This window comes from Rhinoraja longicauda, chromosome 9 (genome assembly GCF_053455715.1).
Source record: "Rhinoraja longicauda isolate Sanriku21f chromosome 9, sRhiLon1.1, whole genome shotgun sequence".
NCBI classification, from domain to species: Eukaryota; Metazoa; Chordata; class Chondrichthyes; order Rajiformes; family Arhynchobatidae; genus Rhinoraja; species Rhinoraja longicauda.
The window spans coordinates 2662464-2678747 of record NC_135961.1 but is presented as its reverse complement, the minus strand read 5'-3'; the positions used below and the strand labels follow the sequence as shown (position 1 = coordinate 2678747).

Sequence of the window (16284 nt, the reverse complement as noted above, 5' to 3'; positions counted from 1 at the left end):
GTTCACAGCAGCAGAGTTCAGATTTGTTCTCTCTGTCAGCAGTTGCTTGCCTGAAGGTGGTGAATGGAAGCACCAACATTGTGTGTAATAATGTTAGGCATGTATACATAAAACAGGATATTTGAAATACTCCAGTACATTATTGAAGAAACAGTGTTTGAAATGGTGGGAGCAAAGTCTTGTTTATTCGATGGTTGGTCCATTTTCTATTGCAAAGGGCTTTCCCAGCTCTCAGTTGATGAGCCTCAGGTACAAGTCGAGCTGCTGACTTCTCCGCCAGTAGGTTCCACAGTCAGCTTGCTACCATTTTCCTGGGATAGGAACTCCACATTCGTACCAGCCCACGTAGTAGTTGGCCGTTCCACCATAATTCCCAACTCCACCAATCAGGCCAAACGTCACTGGCTGTTGACGATAACTCCGATAATAACCTGAAAATCAACATCAGAAATTGGTCACTGCATGTGTAGGAAGGAAACGCAGATGCTGGTTTACACCGAAGACAGACACAAAATGCTGGAGTAACTCAGTGGGACAGGCAGCGTCTCTGGAGAGAAGGAACGGGTGACGTTTCTGGTCTTGAATTGAATTGAATTGAATAAATTTATTGGCCAAGTATGTACACATACAAGGAATGTGCCTTGGTGCTCCGCTCGCAAGTAACAGCATGAACATACAGTAAACAATTAAGAATAAAGCAAAAAACATTAAAACATTAAGAATAAAACATTATAGTTTAAATATGTGAATGAAATAAACCAGAGCAAAAAGAGGCTACAGACTTTTGGTTATTGAGTAGAGCTACTAATACTACTTTCCTAATCATCTGGATAGAAGGAACAGGTGACGTTTCGGGTCGAGACCCTTCTTTCATCCAGAGATGCTGCCTGTCCCGCTGAGTTACTCCAGCATTTTGTGTCTATCTATTGATTACTGAATGAACAGAACAATATCAAAATAAATGGTGACATTTCGGGTCGAGACCCTTCTTCAGACTGAAGAAGGGTCTCGACCCGAAACGTCACCCATTCCTTCTCTCCTGAGATGCTGCCTGACCTGCTGAGTTACTCCAGCATTTTGTGAATAAACACCTTTGATTTGTACCAGCATCTGCAGTTATGTTCTTATAATATCAAAATAAATATAAAATGCTGGAGTAACTCAGTGGGACAGGCAGCATCTCTGAAGAAAAGGAATGCGTGATGCTTCGGGTCGAGACCCTTACTTCAGACCCGAAACACCACCCAATCCTTTTCTCCAGAGATGCTGCCTGTCCCGCTAAATTACTCCAGCATTTGTGTCTGTCTCTGGTGTAAACCAGCATCTGTAGTTCCTTCCTACAAATATCCTAAATAAATTAGTGTTGTTTCTTCATTGTCGACTGGTAATTTGGATGCTGAAGGTTTGTCACATGTGCTGAGGTACAGTGAAATCTTTACTTTGCATGCTATCCAATCGGAACAGATAAAACTGCACGTAAATACAATGAAGTTGAAATCAAGTACAATGGGTAAACCAAAAGATTATAGTTCTCAACATTGTAGCGCACCAGTTCCATAGACAAAGTCCAATCTCGGCAACGGGGGAAGAGGTGATTTGTACAATACCCAAGCTTATGGAAGAAGGGTCTCGACCCGAAACGTCACCCATTCCTTCTCTCCTGAGATGCTGCCTGACCTGCTGAGTTACTCCAGCATTTTGTGAATAAATACCTTCAGCTTATGGAAGGACTATTCAGAAACCTGAAGTCTGAGCGGCTGGTAGAACTACTGCCTCACTGCGCCAGAGACATAGAAACATAGAAAACATAGAAAATAGTTGCAGGAGTAGGCCATTCGGCCCTTCCAGCCTGCACCGCCATTCAATATGATCATGGCTGATCATCCAGCTCAGTAACCTGTACCTGCCTTCTCTCCATACCCTCTGATCCCTTTAGCCACAAGGGCCACATCTAACTCCCTCTTAAATTATAGCCAATGAACTGGCCTCAACTACCTTCTGTGGCAGAGAATTCCACAGACTCACCACTCTCTGTGTGAAGAAATGTTTTCTCATCTCGGTCCTAAAAGACTTCCCCCTTAACTTAAGCTGTGACCCCTAGTTCTGGACTTCCCCAACATCGGGAACAATCTTCCCGCATCTAGCCTCTCCAACCCCTTAAGAATTTTATATGTTTCTATAGGATCCCACCTCAGTCTTCTAAGTCCTAACCTCGTTCAATCCTAACCTCGGGTGCTGCCTGTGTGTAGCTTGCACGTGACTGTGTGGGTTTCCTCTGGGTGCTCCGGTTACCTCCCACGTCTCAAAGTCACGTGATTAATTGGCCTCTGTAAATCGCCTCTAGTGTGCAGGGAATGGATGAGATAATGGAATGATGTAAACCTGGTGTGAATGGGTGCTCGATTGTTGATGTGGTATAAGACAATAACTGCAGATGCTGGTACAAAACGAAGGTATTTATTTCACAAAATGCTGGAGTAACTCAGCAGGTCAGGCAGCATCTCAGGAGAGAAGGAATGGGTGACGTTTCGGGTCGAGACCCTTCTTCAGACTGATGTCAAGGGGGCGGGACAAAGGAAGGATATAGGTGGAGACAGGAAGATAGAGGGAGACCTGGGAAGGGGAGGGGAAGAGAGGGACAGAGGAACTATCTAAAGTTGGAGAAGTCAATGTTCATACCACTGGGCTGCAAGCTGCCCAAGCGAAATATGAGGTGCTGTTCCTCCAATTTCCGGTGGGACTCACTATGGCACTGGAGGAGGCCCATGACAGAAAGGTCATACTGGGAGTGGGAGGGGGAGTTGAAGTGCTCAGCCACCGGGAGATCAATTTGGTTAAGGCGGACTGAGCGAAGGTTTGGCAGATAGACTGTTGGAGCCTGTAGTCCGGGTTGGGTCCGAATTGGGAGGTCTGGAAACGGAGCTGGAAGCCCCGAGGCAGAACATGGTGTCGCAGGCAAGTTCGATGAAAGCAGACGTGGCTGTTTTTGGCAGATCGACTTGGTTCAACTGTCATTGAGGCTGTTGTCCTAACACCATGTTAGTAAGTCCTCCAGAGCTCAGAGGACCATCGGAACACAGCTACCAGCCTTGGAGAGCATCGACAACACACGATGCCTCAGAAAAGCCACCAGCATCCACAAAGACTCTTCACACCCCTGCAATAGTCTGTTCGAACTCCTTCCATCGGGCAGACGATACAAGGCCTTCTACGCCCGCACCTCCAGACTCAGGAACAGCTTCATCCCCAGGACAATACCTGCTATGAACCGATCCTGCTGAGCCGGATGGTCACATCGCACAGTGAACCGGCACAGATCTACTTGCACTTTATTCTGTTTTAAAACTGTTCTAATTTGTTTCATTGGGTTGTTTAAATTAATACTGGCTAGCTAATTAAATGATTGCATCGTATGGGTGGTGCATTCCCAATCTCGTTGTACCGCTGTACAATGACAATAAAGATATATTGTATTGTATTGTATTGTATTGTATTGTATCTCCTCATGATCCAGCCCACAACACTGGTGCCATCTGCAAACTAGTTGATGGAGTTGGAGCCAAATTTAGCCACATAGTTGTGAGTGTATGCATGACTGAATGAAACATGACTGAAGTGAGTTTGGATGGGCTCACTTTAAGTTCACTTTAAATATTTAATACGATGGTGACGGGCAGCGAGAATGCAGAGAGAAACCAAATGAAGGGCTCAGGTCAATGATATTACATCAATGATCATAGACGTGAAACATGAACTCAGAACCATTTTGAAGCCAGTGGGCCACCATAGCAAATTGACATGTTTTAATCCCAGCTTTTGAATTGGTGCAATAGAATGTGACCGATTACCTGGGATGACAGGCAAAGAAGCAGGATATTCATGTGTTCCTGTCCTTCCCTCTAAGAAAGAATCAACAAACTGGCAGTGATCCTCTCCTTTCCCCCAAGCATCGCCAATGCTGTAAAAGGTATCTGAAAAAGAGAAAGAAATGTCGATAGTTGTGACAGTTAAGTTAACGTTACACCACTCACTGTTAATGCAGAGTAACAGTGATAACCACTGCTCTGTTTCACCCAGAGAGTTGTGAATTTGTGGAATCCTCTGCCACAGAGGGCAGTGGAGGCCGATTCACTGGGTGAATCTTTTTTAAATTTTAATATTTTTTTAAATATTATTTTTATTGCTTTTTCAAATAACATACAAAAACATTTAACATAACATAAAATAACATAACATAACAAGGCACATCAACAGCAAGGTCACTTTTATGCACCTAAAGGCACTTTAAATATAAAGGAAGTAAGGCACATTTCTGCTATAGTATATGTTTATATATATATATATATATATAAACTGCTCCCACCTTTAATAACCTAACCAGACAATAATCACAATGAAAATAAAGACAGTCAGCAGTTCACTACAAGGCCTCAGTAAAATCTTTCCCCTCCAGAAATTTCATAAACGAGCCCAAAATCTTTTCAAAAGTGTCAAAATTGAGAATGATCAGCCATGATCACATTGAATGGCGGTGCTGGTTCGAAGGGCCGAATGGCCTCCTCCTGCACGTATTGTGATCATGGCTGATCATTCTCAATTTCCCCTTAACTATATATGTAAGTTTCTCCAAAGCAACTTGAATTTAAAAGAGAGTTGGATAGAGCTCTAGGGGCTAGCGGAATCAAGGGATATGGTGAGAAGGCAGGCACGGGTTACTGATTGTAGATGTTCAGCCATGAAAACAATGAATGGCGGTGCTGGCTCGAAGGACTAATGGTCTCCTCCTGCACCTATTTTTCTATGTTTCTATGTCACTCTAAATACTGTTAAAATGGGAGATTTAATCTTGAAGCATTTCAAAAGGTGACCAACCGCATAAACTATCAAACTATGCTGTTGGCCTGGAACTGTCAAACTAAGACAGAATATTCATCGTCCAATCTTGTTCACTGCGGATTGATAACAATTTAGAATAACAATTAGTTGACTAGTATAATAAGAGGTTGAAACATCCTCTGATGGAGGAACTGTTCTTACTCTCTATCTCACAAAATGCTGGAGTAACTCAGCAGGTCAGGCAGCATCTCGGGAGAGAAGGAATGGGCGACGTTTCGGGTCGAGACCCTTCTTCAGACTGAAGAAGGGTCTCGACCCGAAACGTCGCACATTCCTTCTCTCCCGAGATGTTGCCTGACTTGCTGAGTTACTCCAGTATTTTGTGAATAAATACCTTCGATTTGTACCAGCATCTGCAGTTATTTTCTTACACTATCTCTTAGTCTTGATCTCAATCATTAGAATCCCCCTCATTCTCACCTTCCACCCCACCAGCCAGCGGATCCAACATATCATCCACCAACATTTCCGTCACCTACAACGGGACCCCACCACTGGCCATATCTTCCCATCCCCTCCCCTCTCTGCATTCCGCAGAGACCGTTCCCTCCGTAACTCCCTGGTCCACTCGTCCCTTCCTACCCAAACCACCCCAACCCCGGGCACTTTCCCCAGCAACCGCACGAGATGCAACACCTGTCCCTTTACCTCCCTCCTCAACTCCATCCAAGGACCCAAAAAGTCTTTCCAGGTGAGACAAAGGTTCACCTGCACCTCCTCCAACCTCATCTATTGCATCCACTGCTCTAGATGTCAAATTATTTACATCGGCGAGACCAAACGCAGGCTCGGCGATCCCTTCGCTGAACACCTGCGCTCGGTCCGCATCAACAAAACTGATCCCCCTCCCATTCCCAGTCTGACCTTTCTGTCATGGGCCTCCTCCAGTGCCATAGTGAGGCCCACCGGAAATTGGAGGAACAGCACCTCATATTTTGCCTGGGCAGTTTGCAGCCCAGCGGTATGAACATTGACTTCTCCAACTTTAGATAGCTCCTCTGTCCCTCTCTTCCCCTCCCCATTCCCAGATCTCCCTCTATCTTCCTGTCTCCACCTATATCCTTCCTTTGTCCCGCCCCCCTGACATCAGTCTGAAGAAGGGTCTCGACCCGAAACGTCACCCATTCCTTCTCTCCCGAGATGCTGCCTGACCTGCTGAGTTACTCCAGCATTTTGTGAATAAATCGATTTGTACCAGCATCTGCAGTTATTTTCTTATATTAGCTCAAGTCAACGCAGTGTGGTTTTTGTTTCATGAAATTACTTGAGAAGTAATTACTTAAGAAGTAGCTAAGCTTTAACTTTAAACATTGACCGGATTAGATCTCCATCCATTTTTCAAAAACATTATTTTTGTAAATCTTAAGCAAGGGATGAACTTTTGTTGATTCAGCCCATCTATCTTTGAATTTATTTGGTACATTTTACCGAAGTGAAATCCTATTCCCTGATATGAACTGTCTGGTTTCTTCTTGAAATGTATTAAGATTTTTTTGTTCCATCATCTATGCCAGTAAGGTAGACACAAAATGCTGGAGTAACTCAGCGGGACAGGCAGCATTTCTGGAGAGAAGGATTGGGTGACATTTCGGGTCAAGACCCTTCTTCAGACTGTCCCGCTGAGTTACTCCAGCATTTTGTGTCTACCTTCGATTTAAAACAGCATCTGCAGTTCCTTCCAACACATCTTTAGCTTAGTTTAGTTCAGCTACCAGCCTTGGAGGGCATCTACAACACACGATGCCTCAGAAAAGCCACCAGCATCCACAAAGACTCTTCACACCCCTGCAACAGTCTGTTCGAACTTCTACCATCGGACAGACGATACAAGGCCTTCTACGCCCGCACCTCCAGACTCAGGAACAGCTTCATCCCCAGGGCCATAGCTGCTATGAACCGGTCCTGCTGAGCCGGATGGTCACATCGCACAGTGAACCGGCACAGATCTACTTGCACTTTATACTGTTTTAAAACTGTTACAATTTGTTTCATTGTGTTGTTTAAATTAATACTGACTAGCTACTTAAATTATTGCATCGTATGGGAGGCGCATTCCCAATCTCATTGTACCCCTGTACAATGACAATAAAGATATTGTAGGGACATACGGATTGGCGGGGGGGTCTCGAACCCTCGGTTGGGCTAACGGGTCACGTGGTGCGGGAGCGCGAGGTATAGGTGTGTCTGGCGCCAAACTGAAGAGATGAGATTAGATTATATTAGTAGTTAAGTAGTGTGTGTCCAAAGTAAGTGCGTTGCGTCTTGTCACGGTTTTTACCAAGAATAAAGTCTTTTGATAACATCGCTCGTTTTGGACTCACTACATTGGTGACCCCGAACGTAAGATCTGAAGCGAACACGCAGAATGTCGCAGGTGGGAGCGAGCGCGGGCGAGGTTCACCTACCGCCGTTCTGGGCCCATCAGCCGCACCTGTGGTTTGTGCAGGCGGAATCACAGTTCCATCTTAAGAGGGTGGAGGAAGACCAGGAGAGGTTCCACCACCTGGTGAGCTGTCTGCAGGCGGAGGTGGCCGCGCGGGTCGGTCAGTACCTGACCAGTCCACCCCAAACGGAGCAGTACGTGGGGCTCAAGAGGCTCCTACTGAGGACTTTCGGCTGGAGCCAGAACCAGCGGGCTCTGAAGCTCCTCCATTTACCAGAGCTGGGGCAGCGGCTGCCGTCGGAGTTGATGACCGAGATGCTGACCTTGGTGGGCGACCATCAGCCGTGCATGGTGTTTGAAGCGGCTTTTCGGGAGAAGCTACCCGGGGACGTCAGGTTAGTGTTGGCCGACGTCTCGTTTGAAGATCCGGTAGCGTTCGCCGAGAAAGCCGACGCGCTCGTCAGGGAGCGACACACCCGAGACGACTCGGTTAATCGGGTCTCGAGGCCCAGCGGCAGTCGGTGGAGCGGCCGAGAGAGTGACGCATCGGCCGTTATTTCGCAGTCAGCCCGCCAAGAAGGGGCTGCGGAACATGTTTATTGGTCGCGGGCTCAAGCAACAGGGCCGAATAGGCGCGGCTGGTGTTTCTTCCATCGGCGGTGGGACAGTGAGGCCCGAAGCCGCAGAGCCCCATGTTCGTTTCCGGGGAGCCGATCGAATGTAGAGGCAGTCTCGATTGGCCGTAACTGCCGCCTCTACGCGATGGACCAAGGTACCGGGGATCGTGTTTCTGGTGGATACGGGAGCGGTTGTGAGTATTGTGCCCCCCTACGACTGTGAAGTTCAAGCGGGGGGGAAGGGGCCGCCCCTCATTGCGGTGAACGGTAGCCCCATCCGCACTTACGGTAAAAGGGCTATGTCCCTGTCCTTCGAGTCCAGGACCTACCGTTGGGATTTCATCGTTGCGGATGTGGGCCAGGCCATTTTGGGTGCGGATTTCCTATGGGCGTTTTCTTTGGTCGCAGACGTCCACGGGAGGGGCCTGCAGCCCTCGGCTAGCGTACGGCCCCGAGGTACGGGGCCTGCGGCCCCTCCAAGCGCCGCCCCACCCAGTTCAGCGACCCAGGCCATCACCACGGCCCCCGGTCAGTTCGATGCGGTCCTAGCGGACTTCCCGCAGCTCCTCGTTCAGCGGTTCAATGCACCTTCCGAGAAGCATGGGGTCGTGCACTTCATTCTGACCGAGGGGCCGCCGGTTTTTGCCCGGGCACGGCGCCTCCCACCCGACAAGCTGGCCATGGCTCGAGAGGAGTTCTTGAACTTGGAGAGGCTGGGAATTGTGCGGAAAGTGGTGAAATCATCGGACAAAGTCAGCATGGATTTACCAAAGGCAAATCATGTCTGACGAATCTTATAGAATTTTTCGAGGATGTAACTAGTAGATTGGATAAGGGAGAACCAGTCGATGTGTTATATCTGTACTTTCAGAAGGCCTTCGACAAGGTCCCACATAGGAGATTGGTGTACAAACTTAAAGCACACGGTATTGAGGGTTCAGTGTTGAGGTGGATAGAAAATTGGTTGGCGGACAGGAAGCAAAGAGTAGGAATAAACGGGTCCTTTTCAGAATGGCAGGCAGTGACTAGTGGGGTACCGCAAGGCTCAGTGCTGGGACCCCAGTTATTTACAGTGTATATTAATGATTTGGACGAGGGAATTGAATGCAACATCTCTAAGTTTGCGGATGACACAAAGCTGGGTGGCAGTGTTAGCTGCGAGGAGGATGCTAGGAGGCTGCAGAGTGACTTGGATAGATTAGGAGAGTGGGCAAATGCATGGCAGATGCAATATAATGTGGATAAATGTGAGGTTATCCACTTTGGTGGCAAGAACAGGAAAGCAGAGTATTACCTGAATGGTGACCGATTGGGAGAAGGGGAGATGCAACGTGACCTGGGTGTCATGGTGCACCAGTCATTGAAAGCAAGCATGCAGGTGCAGCAGGCAGTGAAGAAAGCGAATGGTATGTTGGCATTCATAGCAAGAGGATTTGAGTTTAGGAGCAGGGAGGTTCTGCTGCAGTTGTACAGGGCCTTGGTGAGACCGCACCTGGAATATTGTGTGCAGTTTTGGCCTCCTAACCTGAGGAAAGACGTTCTTGCCTTAGAGGGAGTACAGAGAAGGTTCACCAGATTGATCCCTGGGATGGCGGGACTTACATATGAGGAAAGACTGGATAGACTCGGCTTGTACTCGCTGGAATTTAGAAGACTGAGGGGGGATCTTATAGAAACATATAAAATTCTTAAGGGGTTGGAGAGGCTAGATGCGGGAAGATTGTTCCCGATGTTGGGGGAGTCCAGAACCAGGGGTCACAGCTTAAGGATAAGGGGGAAGTCTTTTAGGACCGAGATGAGAAAACATTTCTTCACACAGAGAGTGGTGAGTCTGTGGAATTCTCTGCCACAGAAGGTAGTTGAGGTCAGTTCATTGGCTATATTTAAGAGGGAGTTAGATGTGGCCCTTGTGGCTAAAGGGATCAGGGGGTATGGAGAGAAGGCAGGTACAGGATACTGAGCTGAATGATCAGCCATGATCATATTGAATGGCGGTGCAGGCTCGAAGGGCCGAATGGCCTACTCCTGCACCTATTTTCTATGTCTATGTCTAGTCCGTGGGCCTCCCCCTTGCATATGGTTTCCAAAGCATCTGGAGGGTGGAAACCATGTGGGGATTTCCGACGACTTAACGCGGCAACACGGCCGGACCGCTACCCGATTCCGCGCATACAGGACTTCTCAGCCAGCCTGGAGGGGGCTACAATTTTTTCTAAGATCGATTTAGTGCGGGGATATCATCAGATCCCGGTCCACCCGCCGGACATTCCAAAGACGGCTATCATTACTCCGTTCGGGTTGTTTGAGTGGTTGCGTATGCCTTTCGGCCTTAAAAACGCAGCTAAGGCATTCCAGCGTCTGATGGACCGTGTGGGTCGAGGTTTGCCGTTCGTGTTTATTTACCTCGATGACATTTTGATTGCCAGCCGTTCGGTCCAGGAGCACTTAGTCCACCTCCGCACGGTGTTCCAGAGGCTGCAAGACCACGGCCTGATTCTCCATCCGGCCAAATGCCAATTCGGCCTGTCGGCGGCAGATTTTTTGGGTCACCGGATTGCCAGCTAAGGTGGACGCGGTCCGCTCTTTCCCACGCCCTACTACCATCAAGGGCCTGCAGGAATTCGTGGGCATGGTGAACTTTTATCACCGGTTCGTGCCTGCAGCAGCTCGGGTCATGCGCCCCCTTTTTCTATGCCTCGCAGGTAACCCCGCAGAGTTGGTATGGTCCGCATCTGCAGAGACGGCTTTTGTCGCGGTCAAACAGGCCCTCGCCAACGCCACCATGCTAGTACACCCGCGCTCCTCCGCCCCCACGGCTCTGACGGTGGACGCCTCAGACGTGGCGGTGGGTGGGGTTTTGGAGCAGCAGGTCGAGGGGTCGCTGGCAGCCCCTGGCGTTTTTCAGCCGGCAGCTCTCGCGAGCCGAGCTCAAATATAGTGCGTTTGATAGGGAGCTCCTGGCCCTCTATTTAGCAGTCCGCCACTTCCGTTATTTTTTGGAAGGCCGTTCTTTTGTGGCCTACACGGATCACAAACCTCTGACATTCGCTTTTGCTAAGGTTTCTGATCCGTGGTCAGCTCGCCAGCAGCGGCACCTCACCCTGATTTCGGAGTTTACCACCGTACTGTGTGCAGTTTTGGTCTCCAAATTTGAGGAAGGATATTCTTGCTATGGAGGGCGTGCAGCGTAGGTTCACTAGGTTAATTCCAGGAATGGCGGGACTGTCGTATGTTGAAAGGCTGGAGCGATTGGGCTTGTATACACTGGAATTTAGAAGGATGAGGGGGGATCTTATTGAAACATATAAGATAATTAGGGGATTGGACACATTAGAGGCAGGAAACATGTTCCCAATGTTGGGGGAGTCCAGAACAAGGGGCCACAGTTTAAGAATAAGGGGTAGGCCATTTAGAAGGGAGATGAGGAAAAACTTTTTCAGTCAGAGAGTGGTGAATCTGTGGAATTCTCTGCCTCAGAAGGCAGTGGAGGCCAATTCTCTGAATGCATTCAAGAGAGAGCTGGATAGAGCTCTTAAGGATAGCGGAGTGAGGGGGTATGGGGAGAGGGCAGGAACAGGGTACTGATTGAGAGTGATCAGCCATGATCGCATTGAATGGCAGTGCTAGCTCGAAGGGCTGAATGGCCTACTCCTGCACCTATTGTCTATTGTCTATTGTCATGTCCGTCATATTGCGGGTAGGCTTAATGCTGTTGCTGATGCCCTGTCCCGGCCGGCCATTCCCTCCGTGGCCGTGGTAGGCGGACAGGTGGATTTCCAGGAGCTAGCGGAGGCTCAGCGCCTGGAAGGAACTGCCGGGGTGTACGCCTCCACAGCCTCGGGACTGCGTTTGGAGCAGGTGGCGTATGGCCCCACAGGTACCAAGTTGTGGTGTGACGTTTCCCTTCCACGCCCTCGCCCGGTGGTGCCTGCTGCCCTGTGGCGTAAGGTTTTTGAGGCCATTCATGGCTTGGCACATCCGTCCATCAGGGCGACTTCGGCCATGGTGGCCGCCCGGTTTGTCTGGCACGGCCTGCGGAAGCAGGTGGCAGCCTGGGCACGCGCCTGCATTCCGAGCCAGACCTCCAAAGTTCATCGCCATGTCCAGCCCCCATACCAGAGATTCGAGGTTCCCCCAGTCCATTTTTTCCACATCCATGTGGATTTGGTGTGTCCATTGCCCTATTCCAGGGGTTATACTCATCTACTGACGGTGGTTGATCGGTTTACACATTGGCCGGAGGCGCTCCTGTTGTCGGACACCTCGGCGGCCTCCTGTGCACGGGCCCTGGCGTTGCATTGGGTGGCCCGTTTCGGCGTCCTGGCTATCATCACCACAGATCAGGGAGCCCAGTTCACCTCGTCCCTCTGGGCCACGCTGGCATAGTTGTATGGGTCTCGCTTACAGCAGACCACCGCCTATCATCCCCAATCCAACGGGATGGTGGAGCGTTTCCATCGGCAGCTTAAGGCGTCCCTCTGTGCTCGCCTGACCGGCCACGATTGGGCTGACCAGCTGCCTTGAGTCCTCCTCGGCATTCGTACGGCCCCAAAGGCCGAGCTAGGCACATCCTCGGCCGAGCTCGTCTACGGTTCGCCCCTGCGGGTGCCGGGTGACATTCTCCCTTCCGCCCCCGCCTTGCCGCCGCCCGTTACATCGGTGTTGGGTTCCCTCCGGGCACGGGTGGGTTCTCTGGCTCCAGTCCCGACCTCCAGTCACGGAAGCACAGCAGTCCACGACCCATCGGACTTGCGGGACTGCGGTTTCGTGTTTCTTCGGAAAGATTCCCACCGCCCCCCTCTTCGGCCGGTTTATCAGGGCCCGTTCCAGGTGCTTAAAAGAGGGGCTGTCACCTTCACCTTGCAGGTGGGAAATCGCCAGGAGCTCGTTTCAGTATCCCGGCTCAAGCCGGCCCATTTGGACCAGGACCTCCACATGTCGGTGGCTCAGCCGCCGTGCAGGGGCCGGCCTATGGCCGCCCCACTGGTCCCGCCAGCGGCGCCCTGTTTGCCACCTCTCGGCCCCCCGCCGCCTATGGTTGGGCCCGGACCGCCGTTCCCGATCAAGCGCTCTCCGTCGCCTACGCCCTCCGCTTCCGTGGCCCCTCCATCGCCTCTGGCGGCGGCGGCCTCCCCGCCTCCCGTCACGTTGGCGGTATCGGTTTCCCCCCTCCGTACGCGTTCCGGGAGGGAGGTCCGGGCGCCCGTGAGGTATGGTTTCGAGGGTTCTGCGGGGGGGGTCATGTAGGGACATACGGATTGGCGGGGGGGTCTCGAACCCTTGGTTGGGCTAACGGGTCACGTGGTTCGGGAGCGCGAGGTATAGTTGTGTCTGGCGCCAAACTGGAGAGATGAGATTAGATTATATTAGCTAGTTAGGTAGTGTGTGTCCAAAGTAAGTGCATTGCGTCTTGTCACGGTTTTTACCAAGAATAAAGTCTTTTGATAACATCGCTCGATTTAGACTCACTACAACATATTGTATTGTATTGTATTGTATTGTATTGTTTAGAGATACAGCGCGGAAACAAGTCCTTCGGCCCACCGGGACCGTGCTGACCAATGATCCTCGCACATTAACTCTATCCTTCACCCACTAGGGACAATTTTTTGTTTTACATTTACCAAGCCAATTAACCTACAAGCCTGCACGTCTTTGGAGTGTGGGAGGAAACCGAAGATCTCGGAGAAAACCCACGCAGGTCACGGGGAGAACGTACAAACTCCGTACAGATGGCACCCGTAGTCGGGATGGAACCCGGGTCTCTGGCGCTGCATTCGCTGTAAGGCAGCAACTCTACCGCTGCGCCACCGTGACCGACATATCTGTGCTAATCCTTCCAATGAAGATGTTACTGCTATATTTCCTCTTTTTTGTTATATATTTTTATACTTATAGAATCACAGAAGTTCATAGAAAATAAACTAGCCCAATCATTGAGGCAATAGACAATAGACAATAGGTGCAGGAGGAGGCCATTCGGCCCTTCGAGCCATTCAATGTGATCATGGCCGATCATTCTCAATCAGTACCCCATTCCTGCCTTCTCCCCATACTCCCTGACTCCGCTATCCTTAAGAGCTCTATCTAGCTCTCTCTTGAATGCATTCAGAGAATTGGCCTCCACTGCCTTCTGAGGCAGAGAATTCCACAGATTCACAACTCTCTGACTGCAAAAGTTTTTCCTCATCTCAGTTCTAAATGGCCTACCCCTTATTCTTAAACTGTGGCCCCTTGTTCTGGACTCCCCCAACATTGGGAACATGTTTCCTGCCTCTAACGTGTCCAATAATCTTATACGTTTCGATAATATCTCCTCTCATCCTTCTAAATTCCAGTGTATACAAGCCTAGTCGCTCCAGTCTTTCAACATACGACAGTCCCGCCATTCCGGGAATTAACCTAGTAAATCTACGCTAGCATTTCAGTTTAGTCTTGCAAGAGACCAGCAGAATTGACACAGGAATGTCAAACTTCATGGAAGCATGGGAGCACACTGTCCAAAGTCAAAGCAACTCTTCAAACACCCGTGTCTTGGTTTGGCTGCAGCCAGCAACAATGTCATCAACTCTTACCACTTAAAACATTTACAACAAGATTGATTTCCTCCACTTCTGCAGCATTGTTTGCGGCCAAAACATGTTCCTACCTTTCCACATTTTCAACTCACAGCTCAATTGAAATATTAAAACAATAAGCTGCCACATTTGTGTTCTTCCTGCCTATGCCTCAACACTACCAAGGTAAGCTTAAAAGACCTCGTGAAAATCAACGAGAAGGTTCTACATGTTCAAAGAAGGAAAGATATTTATCATCAACGAGCTTTTTTCTACAATTCCACGAATGAGCTCCAATCCATAGAATGGATCTTAATAGACAATAGACAATAGGTGCAGGAGGAGGCCATTCGGCCCTTCGAGCCAGCACCGCCATCCAATGTGATCATGGCTGATCATTCTCAATCAGTACCCCGTTCCTGCCTTCTCCCAATACCCCCTGACTCCGCTATCCTTAAGAGCTCTATCTAGCTCTCTCTTGAATGCATTCAGAGAATTGGCCTCCACTGCCTTCTGAGGCAGAGAATTCCACAGATTCACAACTCTCTGACTGAAAAAGTTTTTCCTCATCTCAATTCTAAATGGCCCACCCCTTATTCGTAAACTGTGGCCATTGTTCTGGACTCCCCCAACATTGGGAACATGTTTCCTGCCTCTAACGTGTCCAACCCCTTAATAATCTTATACGTTTCGATAAGATCTCCTCTCATCCTTCTAAATTCCAAAGTATACAAGCCTAGTCGCTCCAGTCTTTCAACATATGACAGTCCCGCCATTCCGGGAATTAACCTAGTAAACCTACGCTGCACGCCCTCAATAGCAGACTGAAGAAGGGTCTCGACCCGAAACGTCACCCATTCCTTCTCTCCCGAGATGCTGCCTGACCTGCTGAGTTACTCCAGCATTTTGTGAATAAATACCTTCAATTTGTACCAGCATCTGCAGTTATTTTCTTATACTATATATTTTTTAATATATATAGAACAGAAGCACAGGATGATACGGAAATAGGTGGTCGGCCAGGTCGAAATCAAATCAGTAGTAAAGAAAGCAAGCTCAATGTTAGCATTTATTTCAAGAGGGCTTGTATACAAAAAGAGGGACATAATGTTGAGGCTCTATAAGGCGCTGGTCAGGCCGCATTTGGAATATTGTGAGCAATTTTGGGCCCCATATCTGAGGAGGATGTGCTGGCTCTGGAGAGGGTCCAGAGGAGGTTTACAAGAATGATCCCAGGAATGAGTGGGTTAACCTCTGATGAGTGTTTGTCGGCACTGGGCCTGTACTCACTGGAGTTTAGAAGAATGAGGGGGGACCTCATTGAAACATCCAGAATAGTCCAAGGCTATGTGGATGTGGAGAGGATGTTTCCACTAGTGGGAGAGTCTAGGACTAGAGGTCACAGCCTCGGAATTAGAGGATGTTCTTTTAGGAAGGAGATGAGGAGAAATTCATTTAGTCAGAGGGTGGTGAATCTGTGGAATTCTTTGCCACAGAAGGCTGTGGAGGCCAAGTCAGTGGATATTATTAAGGCAGAGATAAATTCCTGATTAGTACAGGTGTCAGAGGTTATGGGGAGAAGGCAGGAGAATTGGGTTAGGAGGGAGAGATGGATCAGCCATGATTGAATGGCAGAGTAGACTTGATGGGCTGAAGGGCCTAATTCTACTCCTATCACTTATAGAAACATAGAAGCATAGAAAATAGGTGCAGGAGGAGGCCATTCGGCCCTTCGAGCCATCACCGCCATTCAATGTGATCATAGACAATAGACAATAGGTGCAGAAGGAGGCCATTCGGCCCTTCGAGCCAGCACCGCCATTCATTGTGA

General features: G+C 49.2%; 1 protein-coding gene across 1 annotated transcript in view; it reads right to left on the bottom strand.

The window, feature by feature from the left end:
- Positions 1–270: 270 nt before the first annotated feature.
- Positions 271–16284, bottom strand: part of fndc1 (fibronectin type III domain containing 1) — a 196068-nt gene continuing 180054 nt past the window's right edge. Inside the window, exons 22-23 of the mRNA XM_078404697.1 lie at positions 3849–3971; positions 271–431 (exon numbers count right to left, since the gene is read on the bottom strand). Coding sequence (XP_078260823.1) covers positions 301–431; positions 3849–3971 — 254 coding nt within the window. The 3' untranslated portion in view covers positions 271–300. The remainder of the gene's footprint in view (positions 432–3848; positions 3972–16284) is intronic.